At 47.8% G+C, this 21,919-nt stretch overlaps 1 protein-coding gene across 1 annotated transcript in view; it reads left to right on the forward strand.

Moving 5' to 3' along the window:
- Positions 1 to 1,578: 1,578 nt before the first annotated feature.
- LOC127585419 (dentin sialophosphoprotein-like) overlaps positions 1,579 to 21,919 on the forward strand; it is a 111,354-nt gene continuing 91,013 nt past the window's right edge. Inside the window, exons 1-3 of the mRNA XM_052042843.1 lie at positions 1,579 to 1,675; positions 3,705 to 3,832; positions 4,571 to 4,673. Coding sequence (XP_051898803.1) covers positions 1,579 to 1,675; positions 3,705 to 3,832; positions 4,571 to 4,673 — 328 coding nt within the window. The remainder of the gene's footprint in view (positions 1,676 to 3,704; positions 3,833 to 4,570; positions 4,674 to 21,919) is intronic.

The raw sequence follows: 21,919 nt of genomic DNA on the forward strand, positions 1-21,919 counted from the left end.
AGTCTTGGGACCTTCCTCTATCGGACATTGAGGGGCTGAGTCCGATGGGGAAGCCCCTCAAACAACGGAAGAGTGTATCGTCCCAGGAGGGGCGCATGAGTAGCAATGGTGCTATGTACAAAAAAAATGTGCTAACACTACTGAATGTTTTGACCAAAAGAATGTAAAGAGCTTTGTCCTGTTTATTCTTTTATATATTTTTTTTATTCTGAATAAAGTTCATTTTTGAAATAAAAGAAGTACAGAGCTAGTACAGTGCTCTCTATTTACCCGAGTGCTCTCTATTTACCCCTGATGGTGCAGTGCTCCTTCGATAATGAGTCTGCAGCAGTGCCCTATTGCTCCTCTGACTGTACAGCACTCCCTGGGTGTACACCTCTCATAGTCCAGGCCTTCCTCTGTATAACCTCTGCAACAGTACAACAGTCCCTCAGTATTGCCCTTCCACCAGTACAGTGTGCCCTCATGACTGACTCCCTGATAGCTCTGCACTCCCTCAGTACTGCAGCTCTGGCTGTGCAGTCTTTCTCAGTACTGACACCCACAACAGTGCAACATTTCCTCAATATTAACTGCGTATACCAGCCTTAATGGTTGTGCTTACATCCCTGGCCTCGATCCCATTGGGAAGCAGGTGTACTACCCACTGAGACACAGCCGATGTGACAGGTAACCTATGGTCTGGATCCCTCTGTGTCAGTTGGTGATGACATCATCAGTGTCTATGACAATTGGCCTGGTGTGTGCGGATTGCAGCATTACCCAGGCCACGGAGAGAGTACCATCATGTGGTCTTCTCACTGCTACCACCGGGCAGGAGGTACAGAAGCCTGAAGTCCCACACCACCAGGTCCAGGAACAGCATCGTCAACAACAGGGCATCCCTGCCCGATGAGCTTAACGCATTCTATGCACGTTCTGAACAGAAGGGAAGCGGATTATCACCACCACCCCCCGACAGCTTCCAACGCACCTGAACCCACAGTCACCGTTGCAGACGTCGGATCAGTCTTCTGGAGAGTGAATCCGCGGAAAGCATCTGGCCCGGATGGAGTCACTGGCCCTGTCCTTAGATCCTGCGCAGATCAGCTGGCAGGGGTATTTGCAGACATTTTTAACTTCTCCATACTTCAACCTGAGGTTCCCACTTGCTTTAAGAAGACCACCATCATCCTGGTCCCAAAGAAAAGTAAGGTAATATGCTTTAATGACCATCACCTGGTGGTTCTGACATCCACCATCATGAAGTGCTTTGAGAGGCTGGTCATGGTATGCATCAACTCCAGCCTCCCAGGCAACCTCAACCCAATGCAATTTGCCTATTGCTGAAACAGGTCTACAGCGGACGCCATCTCCCTGGCCCTACACTCAGCTCTGGAGCATATAGATAGCAAAGGCACATATGTCAGACTACTATTTATTGACTACAGCTCTGCTTTCAATACAGGAAGTCCCCGACTTACGAACGCTCGTACTTACGAACCGACCTTAGTGGTCGGTTTGTAAGCAGGCCCAGCACCCGATCCTACCATGGTGGCAGTAAACCTTCTTTGGCCCAACCCCGGGCCAAGTGCGCACATGCGGCCAGGGAACCCCGGGCCAAGTGCGTATGTGTGGCTGCGATCCCCAGCCCAAGTGCACATGCGTGGCCGTGATCCCCGGGCCAAGTGCGCATGTGCGGCCACGATCCCCGGGCCAAGTGCGCATGCACGGACACTGTTCCAAGTTACATACAAAATCGGGTTATGAAAAGTCTCAAAAATGGAACCCGTTCGTAACCCGGGGACTTCCTGTACTATAATTCCAAGCAAACTTATCTCCAAACTCCTGGACCTGGGAGTCGACCCTCCCCTTTGCAACTCGATCCTTGAGTCCTTGACCAACAGACCACAATTGGTAAGGATAAGCAGCAACACATTATCCTCTACACTGGTGCCCCAACAGGCTGTGTCCTCAGCCGCCTATATGACTGTGTAGCCAGATTCTGCTCTAACTCCATCTACAAGTTTGCAGATGATGGTACCATAGTGGGCCGATTCTCAAATAACAATGAGTCGAAGTACAGGAAGGAGGTAAAGAGCCTAATGGCATGGTGTCATGACAACACCTTTCCCTAAATATCAGTAAAAGAAAAGAGCTGGTCATTGACTTCAGGAAGCAGGGTGGAACACACACCCGTTTGCATCAATGGTGCTGAGGTGGAGATGGTTGAGGACTTCAAGTTCCGAGGTGTAACCATCACCAATAGCTTGTCTGGGTCCAACCACGTAGACACCATGGCCAATAAAGTGCAGCAGCACCTCTACTTCCTCAGTAGGCTAAGGAAATTTGGCATGTCCCTGTCGACCCTCACCAATTTTTATAGATGCACCATAGAAAGCATCCTACCCGGATGCATCACAGATTGGTAAGGCAACTGCTCTGCCCGAGACCACAAGAAACTGCAGAGAGTTGTGGACACAGCTCAGCACATCACGAAAATCAGCCTCCAATGTTGTGAAGAAGGGTCCTGACCCGAAACGTTGACCGCCTGCTTTTCTCCACGGATGCTGCCTGGCCTGCTGAGTTCCTCCAGCATCATGGTGTTTTTCATCTAGATTCCAGCATCTGCAGTCCTTTGTTTCTCTTGCGAAATGATCTGTCTGGATGGCATGTAAAACAAAGTTTTTCACTGTACCTCGGTACAGGTGACAATAATAAACCAATTTACCAATTCCCAACCATCAGGTTCCATAAGATTTCTTTATTAGTCACATGTACATCGAAACACAGTGAAATTCATCTTTTGCGTAGAGTGTTCTGGGGGCAGCCCGCAAGTCTCGCCACGCCTCTGGCACCAACATAGCACGCCCACAACTTCCTAACCCGTACGTCTTTGGAATGTGGGAGGAAACTGGAGCACCCGGAGGAAACCCACGCAGACTCGGGGAGAACGTACAAACTCCTTACAGACAGTGGCCGGAATTGAACCTGGGTCGCTGGCGCTGTAATAGCGTTACGCTAACCGCTACACTGCCGTGTCTGCACAACACTAACCCTACCTCAGCAATGGAACACTACAGACCACCTCTTGCAGTGCCGTGGACTTGTAGGTTTGTTTTGCACTAATGCCTTGTTTTTCCACAGTCTTTTTTCTTCACTGTCTTGTATAATTTATGTATGATTTATATCAGTGTTGTCTGAATCTATCTGCCTGTGATGCTGCTGCATGCACGGTTTTCATTGTACCTGTATCTCACTGTACTTGTGTATATGACAATAAACTTGACTTACCCTGACCCAACAAAGTTTACCAACCTCCTACCCACCTTGGGACCCTGTCAAAATCAGGGTCCCCCTCTGGGCTAGTTTATTGTACAACCTCTGGAGATCAGCGATAGATCATTAAGTTCCACAGCACCATGCCAGACCAAGATCTCTGGGTGCAGAATGGATTACACCATCCAAAAAACAGAACTTTATTCTTCATTTAATGGACTGATTAGACTTTTGGAAGCGGTCTGTGATGTCTAGGGCTGGATTACTCTCTCAGCAGATGTTATTCATTTAATCGAAGCTGGCAGACACCCCATTTAACAAACATGACTTAAAATTTCCAGGAAGGAATGTTAATTATTTCCACGCACTCCCTGAAAGCAGTTCTGCAAACTTTCCATTTCTATCCTGCTCCCTTTTATCTTGTCTCCCTGTTGTTCAATCTCTAGGTCAGGCTGGGGCAACAAAGCACTGCCCCCTGAGAGCTGAGATAAAGCTGTCACGGAACAGCAAAGGTTATGAGTTGTCAGTTGTGGCTCAGTGGGCAGCAGTCCAGCCTCACGGTCTGAGGCACGAGGTGGGTTCAGGATCCACTCCAGTGATTTGAGCACAAATTCCAGACTGACATCCTTCAGTACTGAGGGAGTGCCGCACTGTCAGAGGGGCAGGACCGAGGGAGTGCCGCACTATTGAACAGAAGTGGCCATCTTTCGCGTGAGAGGAGGGCCCCCACCTGCTCTCTCAGGTGGTCAATTCCCTGGAATTATTGGTGGGAGAGCGAGGGAATTCTCCTCGATGTCCTGGCCAACGTTTGCTCCTGGTCACTTTCATGTTGCAGGTTGTTGGATCCTGCTGCGCACTGATTAGCCACTCTGTTACAACAGTGGCTACGTGGCAAACGTACTCCATTGGCCGTGGTTTGTTTTGGGGCATTGTGCATTAGTGAAGGGGTTTGTAGAAACGCGAGACTTTGTCCTGCGTGCTGGGTTTGGGAGTGGACCTGACCTCCTGCATCTCCTGCCTCCTGCCCCCAGCATGTACTGGGCCTCAGACAGATATATTGCAAGGTTTGGTCTTGTTTCTTGGGATCAACCCCCGTGCTAAGCTTCACACTTCCTCCCTCCGTCAGGGCTCATTATTTAGGGCTGACTCCAGACCGCCTTTTACCCCCCCACTCTGCCTGCTTCATCTCCAGTCTCAAGAGATGTCCATCCCTTGAGTGGAAACTGCTTCCGAGTGACCAGGAGAGCCATTGCTCATGCTTCCTCTCTCCGTATTCAGCGACTGGTGATGTGGAAACACCCTGCTGTTGCAGGAAATTCTGCCGGGATTGGCTGACTCACAGAAGCCAAGTGGTGTTAACACAGGTGCAGCCAAGCCAGGTCCCTGGGGCATGGCAGCCATTCCAGCACAGTTTGGTACACATTGGAGCTGCCAGTCTCTGAACCGGGTGATTTAGTTTGAAAACATGTTGGGATGAAGAACATCTTCTTCAGGAGAGCAGGTCAGCTTGTGGGAGCTTCCTCTGGCAACAAGCAATGGCTCTCACCTGCCCCCTCCACACACACTCTCTCTCACACACACACAGACACTCACGCACGTACAGTCACACAGACACACGCAGTCTCACACACACATACAGTCTCTCTCACACATTCTCTCTCACACACACACACTAACACACACACAGTCTCTCACACTCACAGACACAGACACACACAATCACAGTCTCTCTCACATGCTCAGTCACTCACATACAGAGTCTCTCTCTCTCACACACACGCAGAGTCTCACACACACACATGCAGTCATAGAGTCATACAGCATGGAAACTGGCCTTTCAGCCCAACTGATCCATGCCAGCTAAAATGCCCATCCAAGCTAGTCCCACGTCCGCATGTGGCCCATATCCCTCTAAACCTTTTCTATCTACGTACCTGTCCAAGTATCTTTTAAATGTTGTTATTGTACCTGCCTTAACCACTTCTTCTGGCAGCTTGTTCCATATATGGACCACCTTCTCTGTAAAATAGTTGCGCCCCCAGGTTCATATTAAATCTTTCCCCTCTCACCTTAAACCTCTGCCCTCTTGTTCTTGATTCCCAACCCAGGGTAAAAGACTGAGTGCATTCACCCTATCTATGCCCCTCATGATTTTATACACCTCTATAAGATCACCTCTCAGTCTCCTACACTCCAAGGTCAAACATCCTAGCCTATCCAACCTGTCACTATAACTCTGTCCCTTGAGTCCTGGCAATACCCTTGTAAATCTTCTCTGCACTCTTTCCAGTTCAATAACATCTTTCCTATAGCAAGCTGACCAAAACTGAACGCAATATTCAAAAGCAGCCTCACCAACATCCTGCACAACCGCACCATAACCTCCCAACTTCTGTACTCAATGCCCTGATTTATTAAGGCCAGCGTGCCAAAAGCCTTCTTCATCACCCTGTCTACACAGACAAAAACACACACACACACACACACACACACACACACACACACACACACAGATACAGACAAGTCTCTCACACACACACACACACACACACACACAGGGTCTCTCAATCACACACACACAGATACACACAAGTCTCTCACTCACACATACACACACACAAGGACACACACATACACACAATTCTCTCACTCACACACAGTCTCACACATACAGAGTCTCATGCACACATACAGTCTCTTACTCATACACACTAATACATAGTCTCTCTCCAACACACACAAGCATACACAGATGCGCACACACACAAGCACAGACACATACATTCACATACACACACAATGTACATACTTACATGCACACAAATATACATATACACACATACATGTACACACACACACAAATACATGTGCATATATGTACCCACTATACCTTTTGCATACATAGACACATGCACATTCATTCATACACACACAATACCACCACCAGGTTCAAGAACAGCTACTTCCTTTCAACCATTTGGTTCCTGAACCAACCTAATCACTACATAGAACATAGAACACAGAACATTACAGCACAGTACAGGCCCTCTAGCCCACGATGTTGTGCCGGCATCTTATCCTGCTCTATCTAACACTTCCCTCCCACATAGCCCTCCATTTTTCTATCATTCATGTGTCTAACTAAAAGCCTTTTAAGTGTCCCTAATGTATCTGCCCCCACAACCTCTGCCAGCAGTGCGTTCCATGCATCCACTCTGTGTAAAAACTTACCCCTGACATCCCCCTTATACCTTTCTCCAATCATCTTAAAATTATGCGCCCTTGTGTTAGCCATTTTTGCCTTGGGGAAAAAGTCTGACTGTCCACTCGATCTATGCCTCTTATCATCTTGTACACCTCTATCAAGTCACCTCTCATCTTCCTTCTCTCCAAAGAGAAAAGCCCGAGCTCACTCAACCTATCCTCATAAGACATGCTCTGCAATCCAGGCAACGTCCTGGTAAATCTCCTCTGCGCCTTCTCTAAAGCTTCCACATCCTTTCTATAATGAGGCAATCAGAACTGAACACAATACTCCAAGAGTGGTCCAAACCAGAGTTTTATAGAACTGCAACATTACCTCGCAGCTCTTGAACTCAATACCCCAACTAATGAAGGCCAACACACCATACGCCTTCTTAATAACCCTATCAACCTGCATGGCAACTTTGAGGGATCTATGGACGTGGAGACGTGGACCCCAAGATCCCTCTGTTCCTCCACACTGCTAAGAATCCTGCCATTAACCTTGTACTCTGCCTTCAAATTCGATCTTCCAAAGTGTATCACTTCACACTTTTCCAGGTTGAACTCCATCTGCCACTTCAGCCCAGCTCTGCATCCTATCAATATCCTGTTATATCCTACAGCAACCTTCTACAGTATCCACAACACCACCAACCTTTGTGTCATCTGCAAACTTACTAACCCACCCTTCCACATCCTCACCCAAGTCATTTCTAAAAATCACAAAGAGCAGGGGTCCTTGAACAGATCCCTGCGGAACACCACTGGTCACCAACCTCCAGGCAGAATACACTCCATCTACCACCACCCTCTGTCTTCTATGAGCAAGCCAGTTCTGAATCCACACAGCCAAGTTTCCCTGGATCCCATGTCTCCTGACTTTCTGAATGAGCCTTCCATGATGAACTTTATCAAATGCCTTACTAAAATCCATGTACACCACATCCACTGCTCTACCTTCATCAATGTGTTTTGTCACACCCTCGAAGAATTCAATCAGGCTTGTGAGGCACGACCTGCCCCTCATAAAGCTATGCTGACTGTCCCTAACCAGCCTATGCTTCTCCAAATGCCCATAAATCCTGTCTCTAAGAATCTTCTCCAGTAATTTCCCCACCACTGAAGTAAGACTCACTGGCCTGTAATTCCCAGGGTTATCCCTACTCCCTTTCTTGAACAAAGGAACATTTGCTACCCTCCAATCATCTGGCACTAGTCCTGTGGCCAGTGAAGGTGCAAAGATCATCGCCAAAGGCGCAGCAATCTCTTCCCTTGCTTCTTGTAATAATCTTGGATATATCCCGTCCGGCCCCAGAGACTTACTTATCCTAATGTTTTTCAAAAGTTCCAGCACATCCTCTTTCCTCATGTCGACATGCCCTAGCGTACCAGCCTGTTGCGTGCCATCCTCACAAACGTCAAGGTCTCTCTCTCTGGTGAATACTGAAGCAAAGTATTCACTAAGGACTTCCCCTACCTCTTTCGACTCCAGGCACATGTTTCTTCTTATTGCTGATCGGTCCTACCTTCACTCTAGTCATCCTCCCATTCTTCACATACGTGTAGAACACTTCGGGGTTTTCCTTAATCCTACTTGCCAAGGCCTTCTCATGCCCCCTTCTAGCTCTCCTAAGTCCATTCTTAAGCTCCCTCCTGGCTACCTTGTAACTCTCAAGAGTCCTGTCTGATCCTTGCTTTCTGAACCTTAGGTAAGCTTCTTTCTTCCTCTTGACAAGATACTCTACATCTCTTGTCAATCATGGTTCCTTCACTCTACCATCTTTACTCTGCCTCAATAGGACAAACCTATGCAGAACCCCATGCAAGTACTCCCTAAACAACCTCCACATTTCTGTTGTGCACTTCCCAAAGAACATCTGTTCCCAGTTTACACTCCTACGTTCCTGCCTTACAGCATCATAATTCCCCCTCCCCCAATTAAATACTTTCCCATATCATCTGCTCCTATCCCACTCCAAGGCTATGGTAAAGGAGTTATGGTCACTGTGTCCAAAATGGTCTGCCACCAAGAGATCTAAAACCTGATCAGGCTCATTGCCTAGTAGCAGGTCCAGTATGGCCTCTCCTCTAGTCAGCCTGTCCACATACTGTGTCAGGAATCCTTCCTGTACACACCGAACAAACTCCACCCCATCTATCACCTTTACAGTAGGGAGGTACCAACCAACATTAGGGAAGTTGAAATCAACCATGACAACAACCCTGTTATTTTTGCACGTCTCCAAAATCTGCCTCCCGATCTGCTCCTCAGTGTCTCTGATGCTATTGGGGGGTCTGTAGAATACTCCCAATAGAGTGATCACTCCCTTCCTGTTTCTGACTTCCACCCACACTGACTCAGTAGACGATGCCTCCAGGACGTCCTCCCTTTCTACAGCTATGATATTGTCTCTGATCAGGAAAGTCACTCCCCCACCTCTTTTACCTCCCTCCCTGTCCCTTTTGAAACATCTAAACCCCGGAATATCCAACAGCCATTCCGGCCCTTCTGACAACCAAGTCTCTGTAATGGCCACCACGTCATAGTTCCATGTACTTACCCACGCTCTAAGTCATCACCCTTGTTCCTGATACTTCTCGCATTAAAGTAGACAGACTTCAGCCCATCCAACTGACTTCAATTTTGCCCTTTCAACTGCCTATCCTTCCCCACAGTCTTTCTACACCCTGCATCTACTTTACACTAAATGCATCAACCTCTGACCTATCACTCAGGTTCCCTTCCCCCTGCCAAACTAGTTTAAACCCTCCCCAACAGCTCTAGCAAACCTGCCCGTGAATATTGGTCCCCTCCAGTTCAGGTGTAACCCGTCCCTTTTGTACAGGTGGAATCTGTCCCAGAGGAGATCCCAATGATCCACAAATCTGAAACCCTGCCCCCTGCATCAGCTCCTCAGCCACACATTCATCTGCCAAATCAACCTATTCTTACCCTCACTGGTGTGTGGCACAGGCAGCAATCCAGAGATTACTACCCTTGAGGTCCTGCTTTTCAGCTTCCTATATTCCCTCTTCAGAACCTCATCTCTTTTCCTACCTATGTCATTGGTACCAATATGTACCATGACCTCTGGCTGTTCACCCTCCCCCTTCAGAATGCTGTGGACCCGATCCGAGCCGTCCCTGACCCTGGCACCCGGGAGGCAACATAGCATCCAGAAGTCTCTTTCATGTCCAAAGAATCTCCTGTCTGTCCCCCTTACTAGTGAATACCCTATCACAACCGATCTCCTATTCTCCCCCCTTTCCTTTCTGTGCCACACAACCAACTCAGTGCCAGAGACCTGGTCACTGTGGCTTTCCCCTGGATGGTCACCCCCCCCCCCCCCCCACCCACCCCCCCAACAATATCCAAAGCAGTATTCCTGTTATTGAGGGTAACAGCCACAGAGGTACCCTGCACTACCTGCCTATTCTCCTTCCTTTTCCTGACAGTCACCCAGCTACCTGCCTCCTGCAGCTTAGGGGTGACTGCCTCCCTGTAGCTCTTATCTGTGAACTCCTCGTTCTCCTGTAGGAGCCAAAGGTCATCCAGATGCATCTCCAGTTCCCTAACACGGTCTGTAAGGATCTGCAGCTGGATGCACCTTGTGCATATGTAGCTATCAGGGAGACTGAAGGTCTCCCAGAACTCCCACATCTCACAAGACAAACACACCACTGACCCTGGAGCCATTCTAACTATGCTAGCTTGGCACTAAAGGAAAAATCAAAGAAAGAAAGAATGAAACTTACCAGAGACTTACCTTAGCCTCCGCCTCGTCTCGCCAAAGCCTCAAGTGCTCCGCTCTAACCCTGGTCCACTCCAACACTGGCCGCTCCACATGTACCTACCCTCCCTTTATTCGCTGTTGTTAATTAGCCAATCAACTATTAACAATTGGCAAATGTGCCGCTTTTGGACTCTTGCAAGGTGTAACTCACAAGCACATGCACAGAGACTCACCTCTTTTCAAAGCTCCCGCTCCAGATCTGGCTCCAACTCCCAACTCTGCAAGGTGAAACTCAGTATAGCAACATACAGTATGACCTCTTTGATCACTTTGCAATTAAACTTTGGAATTTGTTTTTTTTTTGTTCTTTCTTGTAAAAATTGTGTATAATTTATGTTTAATTTATGTTTTTCTGTGAGTGCTGCCTTATCTGATGCTATGTGCCTGTGATGCTGCTGCAGGTAAGTTTTTCATTGCACCTGTGCACACATGGATTGTGCATATGACAATAAACACGACTTTGATTTTGACACATGTACACACACAGATACAGTCCATAGCTGCACCCAGAGATGTTCGTTGTCCACACCTGCCACTAGAACTGTTTCCGTGTTTCAAACATCCATCCTTGCCACATCAGATTGTGGGTGGTGTACACTGGAGGATATCGAGTTTCCCCTTATTGGGACCCGATGCCTAATTGCTCCCAACACCCTCAGATGAGATCCCAGTGAAAGCAGCTCAGCCTGAGCCCTGAGAGGTGACTATGGTCATGTTTTGTTGACGCTCTTACCCTGCAGGATGTAGATTGGCCGGACACTACCGGCTGCTGATAGAATTCCTTTTGATGATTATTTACTCTGCTTTTCCCGATATTTTCTGAGCTGTCAGTGGTGAGTCAATGCGTGGGAGGATTCATCTTGTGGTCCTGGTGTAGTTGTTGCTCAAATTGTGGTTAATATTTCCTCTAAAAATACCAACTGCATCCCTCCCCAGCTCCATTTTAATTCCATTCTGTTGCACGTTGGAAGATGACAAATCAATTTCTATTGCCGATTCGCCCCTCAATTTCCCAGTTTATATTTTGAGATAACCCATGGCATCCAGGCAACTGGCAAAACACTGCAGATGCTGGAAATATGAAATAAAAACAGAAAAATGTTGGAAATACTCATCAGGTTGGGCAGCATCTGTGGAGAGAGAAAGCGAGCTAATGTTTCGGGTCCACGGCTTTTCATCGGATCTGGGAGTAGTTGGAACTACGCAAGTCTGGATGCAGGAGAGAGGGAGGGGACAGAATACAAGGGAGGGTCAGTAACAGGGTGGGAGGTAGGAGCGATTAAGAGATAAAAGGGATGATGGTGCAAGGTGAAAGGGAATGGTGACAGGACAAAGAAAGGAAAAATGGAACTAGAAGAGGACAGCAGCACAGTAGCGCAGAAGTCGAGCTGCTGCCTCACAGCTCCAGCGACCCTGGTTCGATCCTGACCTTGGGTGCTGTTGGCATGCAGTTCTCCCTGTGACTGTGTGGGCTTCACCCGGATGCTCCAGTTTCCTCCCACATCCCAAAGATTTGCAGGTTGATTAATTCCCAGTAGTGTAGGTAGCTGGCAGGATAATCAAAAAGGGAGTTGGCAGGCATGTGAGAGAGAATAGCTTTCAGGGAAATAAGTGGGGAATGGAATTGATGGGACTTCTCCGAAAGCTGCCATAGACTCAATGGGCTGAATGGCCTCCTTCTATCTCATATTGAGATATGAGAATATTGGTAATTGGTTTACTATCGTCACATGTACCCAGATACAGTGAAAAGCTTTTGCTTGCATGCCATCCAGACAGATCATTCCAAACGTAAGAACTTCGAGGTAGTACAAAGGCAAAAGTAATAACAAAATATAGTTACGTATAGGCAAATAAAGACCATAAGACATAGGAGCAGAATTAGGCCGTTCGGCCCTTCGAGTTTGCTCCACCATTCAATCATGGCTGATTTATTTTTCCCTCTCAACCCCCTTCTCCTGCCTTCTCCCTGTAACCTTTGATGCCCTTACTAATCAAGAACCTATCAACCTCCACTTTAAACATACCCCAACTGCCTCCACAGCCATCTGTGGCAATGAATTCCACAGATTCACTGCCCTCTGGCTAATGAAATTCCTCCTCATCTTTGTCCTTCTATTTTGAGGCTGTGCCCTCTGGTCCTAGACTCTCCCACTACTGGAAACATCCTCTCCACGTCCACTCTATCCAGGCCTTTCAATATTCGGTAGGTTTCAGAGATCCCCTTCATCCTTCTAAATTCCAACGAGTACGGGCCCAGAGCCATCAAATGTGCCTCACTCGTTAACCCTTTCATCCCCGGGATCATTCTTGTAGACCTCCTCTGGACCGTCTCCAATGCCAGCACATCCTTCCTTAGATATGGGGCCCAAAACTGCTCATAATACTCCAAATGTGGTCTGACCAATGCCTTATAAAGCCTCAACATTACACCCTTGCTTTTATATTCTAGTCCTCTCGGAACAAATGCTAACATTGCACTTGCCTTCCTTACTACTGACACAACCTGCAAGTTCACCTTTAGGGAATCCTGCACTAGGACTCCCAAGTCCCTTTGCACCTCTGATTTCTGAATTTGCTCCCCATTTAGAAAACAGTCTGCGCCTTTATTCCTTCTGCCAAAGTGCTTTTACCGTACACTTCCCTACGCTGTATTCCAGCTGCCAGTTCTTTGCCCATTCTCCCGACCTGTCCAAGTCCTTCTGCAGACTCCCTGCTTCCTCAACACTACCCGCCCCTCCACCTATCTTTGTATCAACCGCAAACTTGGCCACAAAGCCCTCAGTTCCGTCATCCAGATCATTAAAATATAACGTGAAAAGTAGCGGACCCAACCCTGACCCCTGAGGAACACCACTAGTCACCGGCAACCAACCAGAAAAGACCCCCTTTATTCCCACTCTTTGCCTTCTGCCAGTCAGCCAATCTTCTATCCATACTAGTACCTTTCCTGTAACACCATGGGCTCCTATCTTGTTCAGCAGCCTCATGTGAGGCACCTCGTCAAAAGCCTTCTGAAAATCCAAGTCAACAGCATCCACTGACTCTCCAGTGCGAGGGCCACGCCTAAGTAGATTGGGAGATCAAAAATTCATCCTTTATGAGGAGGTGGTGGTTTTCAGTGAAGATACTCGACCCTGTTTCTTTCTCCACAGATGCTGCACGACTGGCTGAGTATATCCCACTTCCTTAGAAACATAAAACAGAAACTAGGGGCAGGTGTAGGCCATTCCTACCATTTAATACAATCATGGCTGACCCTAATAATGCATCAATCGATTGCTTGGAAATCCTGCTAGTCCAAGTACGAATGTGGCTAGGCACAGCTCAAACGCCATCTGTAAATTCGCCGATGACACCACTGTCGTTGGCAGAATCTCAGATGGTGATGAGGAGGCGTACAGGAATGAGATGGATCAGCTGGTTGAGTGGTGTCACAACAACAATCTTACACTCAACATCAGTGAGACCAAAGAATTCTCCTAGACTAGTCCTCACTGAGGGGTCACGGTGGAAAGGGTGAGCAGCTTCGAGTTCCTGGGCATCGACATCTCAGAGGTCCTATCTTGGGCCCAACACATTGATGCAATCATGAAGAAGGAATGCCAGCGGCTCTACTTCATTAGGAGCTTGAGGAGATTTGGTACGTCATCAAAGTCTCTTGCGAATTTCTACAGGTGTACGGTGGAGAGCATTACAGCCTGGTGGTGGAGGCCTCCAATGCACAGGATCGCAAGAGGCTGCAGAGGGTGTAGACCCAGCCAGCTCCGTCACGGGCACAACTATACTGAGGTAGTGATTAGGGTTGTACCGGTTGGTTCAAGAACCGAATGGCTGAAGGGAAGTAGCTGTTCCTGAACCTGGTGGTGTGGGGACTTCAGGCTTCTGTACCTCCTGCCCGATGGGACCTGCGAGAAGATGGCATGGCCCAGATGGGTGGGGAACTTCAGTGATAGATACTGCCTCACCCTCACTCCCACAACAACCTGCAGGCACCCAGTGCCTCATGTAGATACTTCCAATGGTGGGGAGGGATGTGCCAGTGATGTATTGGGCTCCTATCCTGCTATCGTGATATTATGATATATTATGATATTTCCTGCTCCCTTCAAACTCACCGGATTTGCTGGAAAATGTATTATACTACCACATAACATGAAAATAAAATTGTGTTTGGGTATTAATAGGAGTAGCCTCATTGGTCCGGAAAATCTGCCCGTCCAGCACCACCAAATTCCTGAGGGTGCCGGATTATCGGAATTTTACTGTACTCCCTCCCCTTGATGACTTTGTGTCTAGAAATGTAGCGACCTCTTTCTTTCTCTCAATCTGGGATGTTTGTAGGACTTTTGAATTGCCTTTAACTTCAAGATCAAACCACAACCTTGGCTGCAAAAGTAGCCCATTAACAAAGTGCCAAAAGTGAACTTAAGAAGTCCCAATTACAACAAGCAATGCAAAGAATAATAAAACACGTCTGCCTGGAAGTGATCCAACATTTTATTAATCTCCCCCGATAGGGAGGTTCCCACTCAGCTCTGAGAGCGTATCAGCCCACAGAGAAAGTGGTGCTCAAAGAGCAGAAAGCACTGCATTCAGAACCCAGGAGTTATTTAGACTTTATTTCTTCAGATTCTGGGGGGGATCTGTGCAATCAGAAGCATTTATCGCCTATCCCAAATTCTCCTTGAACTGAGTCAGTTGTGGGCCCATTGCACGGGGCAAAATAAGACCCACTGGAGTCACAGGTAGACCAGACCGGCTAAGGGTGGCAGGCTTCCTCCATGAAGAGAAAAAAAGGTTTTTATAAGTTTCTACTTGTCACTGACAATGAATGGATTTAGTTTTAATTCCAGATTATTAACTGAATTTAAATCCCATATTTGCCATTTGTTCTCTGGATTGTTAATCTAGACTCCCAGATAACCAGTAGTTTAACCACTGAGCTACCAGTATACCCACTTGGGCAGGCATGGTAGTGTAGTGGTTAGCGTCACGCTTTACAGCACCAGCGACCCGGGTTAGGAAGTTGTGGGCGTGCTATGTTGGCGCCAGAAGCGTGGCGACACTTGCGGGCTGCCCCCAGAACACTCTATGCAAAAGATGCATTTCACTGTGTGTTTCGATGTACATGTGACTAATAAAGAAATCTTATCACTGCCGTTGACCACACAGTGTGCGTGTATCTTTGTGCCAGTCTTGTGTTACTGGATTGAGTTACTCTTCCTTTGCCATACTGGACATCCCAATGTGATCCAGTCATGGTATGGTGCACTTAAGTTACACGGGATGGAAGAAGACCTTCTGCTGGAGGAACTCAGTGGTTCGAGCAGAATCTGTTGGGGGGAAGGACATTTGCGTCTCCGGAAGAAAACCTTGCTTGGCACTAATAGTGTGGGTCCCCAACTCATTCTCCCAACCAACCCCCACTCTCACTCCCACAATGACCTATAGGCACCCAGCACAGGACCAACCCCTTGCCGGGTGGGATTCAGGCTTCTTCCCCACTTCTATCAGATTTCTGAACCAATCACCTCTTTCACATCCCCCTCCCGTTGGAACAAAGCATTCTAGTTCCCTATAAACTATTCTCCCTCACAAGTGCATCAACTCTGCCTAATTCTACTGCCATCCATCTACACAAGGGGCTAGTATCAGTGGCCAATTAACCACCAATACTCAGTTGTGGGAGGAAACTGGAGCACCCGGGGGAAACCCACATGGTCACAGGGAGAACATGTAAGCTCCACACAGACAGCACCCGAGGGCATGGGAGAGAATACATCGCAGGGAAACATGAGGGAATGAGATTAATGGGATTGGTCTGAGAGCCAGCATAGACTGGATGGAATGAATGGCCTCCTTCTATGAGGAAATAGATTGGGATCAATGGCAGATTGAGGCAGGTTAGAGGGAAGCAGTATTACTGTCTCCTGGAAAATGAAAATGTTAAAAAAATCAGCAGATGCAGAAAATCTAATTAAAATGTGCTGACGAAGGGACTCAGACCTGAAACACTAACGGTTTCGCTTTCCACAGGTGCTGCCTGACTGGAGCTTTTCAATAAAACCACAAGATATAGGAGCAGAATTAGGTCATTCGGCCCATCGAGTCTGCTCCACCATTCAATCCTGCTGGATTGTTTTTCAACCCCATTCTTCTGCCTTCTCCCCGTACCCTCAACCCCCTTTCCAATCAAGAACCCATCAATCTCTGCCTTAAATACACCCGATAACTTGACCTACACAGCCTCTGTGGCAACGAATTCCACAGATCCCCACCCTCTGGCTGAAGAAATTCCTCTTCATCTCAGTTTTAAAGGGATGTCCCTTTATTCTGAGGCTGTCTTCCCAGATCCTAGACTCCCCCACTGATGGAAACATCCTCCATGTCCACTCTATCTTTCAGTATCCGGTACATTTCCAGCATTTTCTGTTTTTATTTATTGGATTTATTCATGACTTTTATATTTTGATCCCTGGTTCTGGTCTCAGCTAGAAGTGGAAACATCTTCACTCTGTCTGCTCCAACAGAACCTTCCTGCCATACATCGAGTGTGTAACAAGTGACAGTTCACAGACACTAAGGTCACCTCTCATTCTTCTGCACTCCAAAACACATACACCAGGCTCAAGGACAGCTTCTATCCCACTGTTATAAGAATCTTGAAAGGACGTCTTGTACGATAAAGATGAGCTCTTCATCTCACAATAGACATTGTTATGGCCCTTGCACCTTACTGTCTACCTGCACTGCACTTTCTCTGTAACTGTAACATTATATTCTGCATTCTGGTGTTGCTTTTTCCTTGTACTGCCTCAATGTACTGATGCTTTGAATTGCTATGCATAGATGCTTGCAAAACAAAGTTTTTCACTGTATCTCGGTACATGTGACAATAATAAACCAATTACCAATTAGTACAGTAATACGATGCTGTTTCATCTTTAAAAGCACTCCAATGGTTGATGCGGTAGTGTAGCGGTTAGTGTAACGCTGTTACAGCGCCAGCGACCCCGGTTCAATTCCCCCACCATCTGTAAGGAGTTTGTACGTTCTCCCCGTGTCTGCATGGGTTTTCCTCTGGGTTGCTCCGGTTTCCTCCCACATTCCAAAGACGTACGGGTTAGGAAGTTGCGGGCATGCCGTGTTGGCGTCGGAAGCGTGGCGACACTTGTGGGCTGCCCCCAGCACATTCTTCGCAAAAGATGCATTTCACTGTGTGTTTCGATGTACATGTGACTAATAAAGAAATCTTATCTTATGGACAGGACCAACCCCACCAGTAGGAATTTAATGGGGTTCAGATACCACGTCTATGAGCTGCACAGTGATGTAACAGCAGGCGTTCTGCCTGCACTCTACCCACATTGTGTATAAATAACAGCACCGACCTCTGTGTACACAGCAGCCTCTCCACACATTGCAGAGCTGACAGACCCATTATAATTCCCAGCTGCATTACTAACTCCCCTACCCTACACCACATCCAGGAGCCCACGCAGCATTCCCAAGGGAGCTGGCCAATTGTTAATGTCTGTCTGTAATGGGTCAGATGTCGGAAGGAGCGATATTTACCCAGTCAAATGGTCCAACGCTGCCCTTGATCCACTCGGTTGTAAAGGCTTCCTGTGTCAGCTTCCCAAAGACCAATGACTAATGCTGTGGTGGACATTGTGGCCAACACTTCCAGGTCACTAGAATGAGCCTTTCACCCACACACACACTGCCTGTGTTGAGCCTCCACAGGCTGTATTCCATCCCACAGAGACACTGTACAACTCCCACTGCTTCCCAGTGTTCCAACTGCTTCCCTTTGAAGTACTGAAGCACCAGTCCCAATGTCCAGAGTCAACAAGCCAACCCCCCACCCCCCTTCACCTGGAACAGTCTGAGGCGGACAAGCCAGTCCTGCTACCTCTAACCAACATCACTGGAGCAGATTATCTGGTCACTATCACAGTTCTGCAACAACCAAGATGCTGGAGGAACCCAGCGGGTCAGGCAGCATCCGTGGGGGGGAATGGGCAGTCGACGTTTCGGGTTGAGACCATCCCTTTCACCTCTTTATACTGGCTACCTCTCCTCCATTGAAAAATAGAGGAGAGGTATCAAGTATAGAGGGGAGGGGAAGGGGAGGAGCAAGAGCTGGCAGGTGATAAGTGGATCCAGGTGAGGAGGGGTGATAGGCAGGTGGAGGAGGGGACAGTGGAGGCTGGGAGGTGATGGGTGGAGGCAACAAAGGGCTGCGGATGGTGGAATCTGATAGGAGGGGAAGGTGGTGCATGGAATCAAGTGAGGACCATCACAGTGCTGATAGTGGGAGCTTGCAGTGCATCACATGGGGAATGGGCATCGCTGGTGAGGTGGCCCAACTCTTGTCCTCCTATTTACTTACAATGTCGAAAGGGGATCGTTGGCCCAGTATAGAGAGTTACAGCACCACAAGAGGCCCTTCAGCCCATCGAGTCCACAAAGACCAATATCACACTAATCCTATGCTGACCCATTTTATTCTCCCTTCCCCTCTCAGATTCTATGCACCAGGGGCAACTTACAGCGGACAACCTGCACTGCTTTGGGAGGAAACCAGAACACCCAGGGGAAACCCACGCAGACAGAGGGAGAACGTGCAAACTCCATACAGGCAGCGCCCGAGGTCAAGATTGAACCTATGTCTCTGGCGCCGGAAGGCGGTGGCTCTACCACTGCGCCACAGTGCAGCCCATTATGTCTACGCCAGATCTCACACACTTCCTGTCAGCACCATTCCCCTCTCATTTGCCCATAACCTATTCACTCCCACATGTGCACCAACTCTCCTGTATTTTGCTACTTGGGAAACTGATGGTGAGAGAACAGAAGAGCAAATGGCATTCCTGTGGGCCAAGCTCCCATGAACAGCACTATTATAGTGACTAAATAATCTGCTCTGGGATGGTGATTATAGATTAAGTGTTGACCCAATGGGAAGAGGTCCCATACTCTTCTCCGAAACAGTGCAGTGGTATCTTTTACATCCAAGTGAGACTGCCGATGAAGCCTGGGTTTCTCAGCTAAAAGAGGGTACTTCTGGCAGTGTAGCACTCCTTCAGTACCGCCGAGACAATGTGAGGAAGGGACTGCCACAGTGCTCTGAAGACAATTAGGGAGAGAATCATAGAATCATAGAACAGTACAGCACAATACAGGCCCTTCGGCCCACAATGTTGTGCCGACCTTTAAACCTCGCCTAAGACTATCTAACCCCTTCCTCTCACATATCCCTCTATTTTAAGTCCCTCCATATGCTTATCTAGCAACCTCTTGAATTTGACCAATGTACCTGCCTCCACCACCACCCCAGGCAGCACATTCCATGCCCCAACCACTCTCTGGGTAAAAAACCTCCCTCTGATATCTCCCTTGAACTTCCCACCCATTACTTTAAAGCCATGCCCTCTTGTATTGAGCATTGATGCCCTGGGAAAGAGGCGCTGGTTGTCCACTCTATCTTAATAGTTTGTACACTTGGAATAATCTCCTCGAAGAGCAAAGCATCAGAAATCTCCAGACTCTTTGGTGGAGTCTTTATCTAAGGAGCTGTGTGGGACAGGCAAGATGAGTGAATGGTCGGCATGGGCAAGAAGGCACATGATGGGCCAAAGGTCCTGTTTCTGTGCTGTACGACTCCATGAGTGGCTGTTTCCGTGCCCGCCAGGGCTAGGCCGACACACTTGTACACCCATGCGTCCGGCAGGGGTTACCTAGTAACGCGCTGGAGCAGGAGCTCTGGCTAGAACTCCCAAGCCCAGGCGGTGATACAGGCAGCACAGGTATACAATGCAGCCTCCAATGACTCCTGAAACCATCTTATTTTTTCCTTTGTCTAGGATAAAAGTCGAGGTTTCCAGATCTGACCGACACCTTCCACATCACAGCTTGGGAGAGGATTGGTCAGGAATTGATAGACTCCGGCATGGTTCCAGAGGACTGGAGGGTCGCAAATGTAGTTCCGCTGTATAAGAAAGGTGGGAGGCAGAATAAGGGAAATTATTCTGACATCGGTGGTGGGAAAGTTATCAGAATCGATCCTCAAGGATGAGGTTATGGAATACCTCGAGGCGCAAGGCAAGATAGGTCCAAGCCAACATGGTTTTGTGAAGGGAAGATCCTGCCTGACCAACCTATTCGAGTTTTTTGAGGAAATCTCAGGTAGGGTGGATACGGGAGAGGCTGTAGATGTTGTGTATTTAGACTTTCAAAAGGCCTTCGACAAGGTGCAGCACAAGAGGCTGATTAATAAGATGAGGGGTCATGGAATTACAGGTAGGATAGTAGAATGGGGGGAGCACTGGCTGGTTGGCCTTTGAATAAAAGGATCCTGTTCTGGTTGGCTACCAGTTACTAGTGGTGTGCCGCAGGGGTCGGTGTTGGGCCGCTTCTTTTTACTTTGTACATTAACGATTTGGATGATGGAGTAAATGGTTTTGTGGCTAAGTTTGCAGATGACACCAAGATAGGTGGAGGAGTAGGGAGTATTGAGGAGACAGGAAGGTTGCAGAGAGGACCTAGATAGTTTAGGAGAATTGGCAAGGAAATGGCAGATGAGATTCAATGTTGAGAAGTGTGCAGTTGTACACTTTGGAAACAGAAATAAACGGGCAGATTATTATCTAGAAGGAGAGAAAATTCAAAAGTACAGAAGTGCAAAGGGACTTGGTGGTCCTCGTGCAGGATACCCTAAAGGTTAACCACCAGATCGGATCGGCAGTAAGGAAAGCGAATGCTATGTTGGCATTCATTTCGAGAGGTATAGTGTATAAAAGTAGGGACGCTAGTGAGGCCTCATTTGGAATACTGTTTTGGGCCCCATATCTTAGGAAGGATGTACTGGTGTTGGAGAGGATTCAGAAAAGATTTACGAGGATGATTCCCGGAATGAAAGGGCTGACGTATAATGAGCGTTTGTCGACTCTACGACTGTACTCACTGAGTACAGAAGAATGAGAGGGGACCTCATAGAAACATTTAGAATGTTGAAAGGACTGGACAGAGTAGATGTGGCAAAGCTGTTTCCCTTGGTGGGTGAGTCCAGGACCAGAGGGCACAATCTTAGAATTAGACGGTACAGGTTTAAAACAGAGATGAGGAGAAATTTCTTTAGCAGAGGGTAGTGAATTATGGAATTCTTTGCCACATACAGCAGTGGAGGCCCGATCATTGGAGGCGTTTAAGGAGGAGATAGATAGGTATCTAATTAGTCAAGGTATCAAGGGATATGGGGATAAGGCCGGAAATTGGGGCTAGAAAGGAATAATGTTTTTTTTTCCTTTAGCTCATGGAGCAGACTTTTTTCCCCCATTTCTCATTTCTGTTTTCTTTTTCTTTTGCCTTTCTTTCCTTGGAGCAGACTCGATGGGCCGAATAGCCTACTTCTGCTCCCTTGTCTTATGATCTGGTGATCTTGTGAGTCACTCCTCTTGCGCAAAGATTCACTGATGGAGCACATCACCCATGATCTACGTAGCTGGTGGAAGAAGCTCAGGAGATCCAACAGCCACCTCAACCTCCTCCTTAACCCCGTCCCAGAAGGTGGGGGAGCCTGCTGGGGGATTGCGCTGGACGGAACTCTGACCCAC

This window comes from Pristis pectinata, chromosome 33, assembly GCF_009764475.1.
Source record: "Pristis pectinata isolate sPriPec2 chromosome 33, sPriPec2.1.pri, whole genome shotgun sequence".
Taxonomy (NCBI): Eukaryota; Metazoa; Chordata; class Chondrichthyes; order Rhinopristiformes; family Pristidae; genus Pristis; species Pristis pectinata.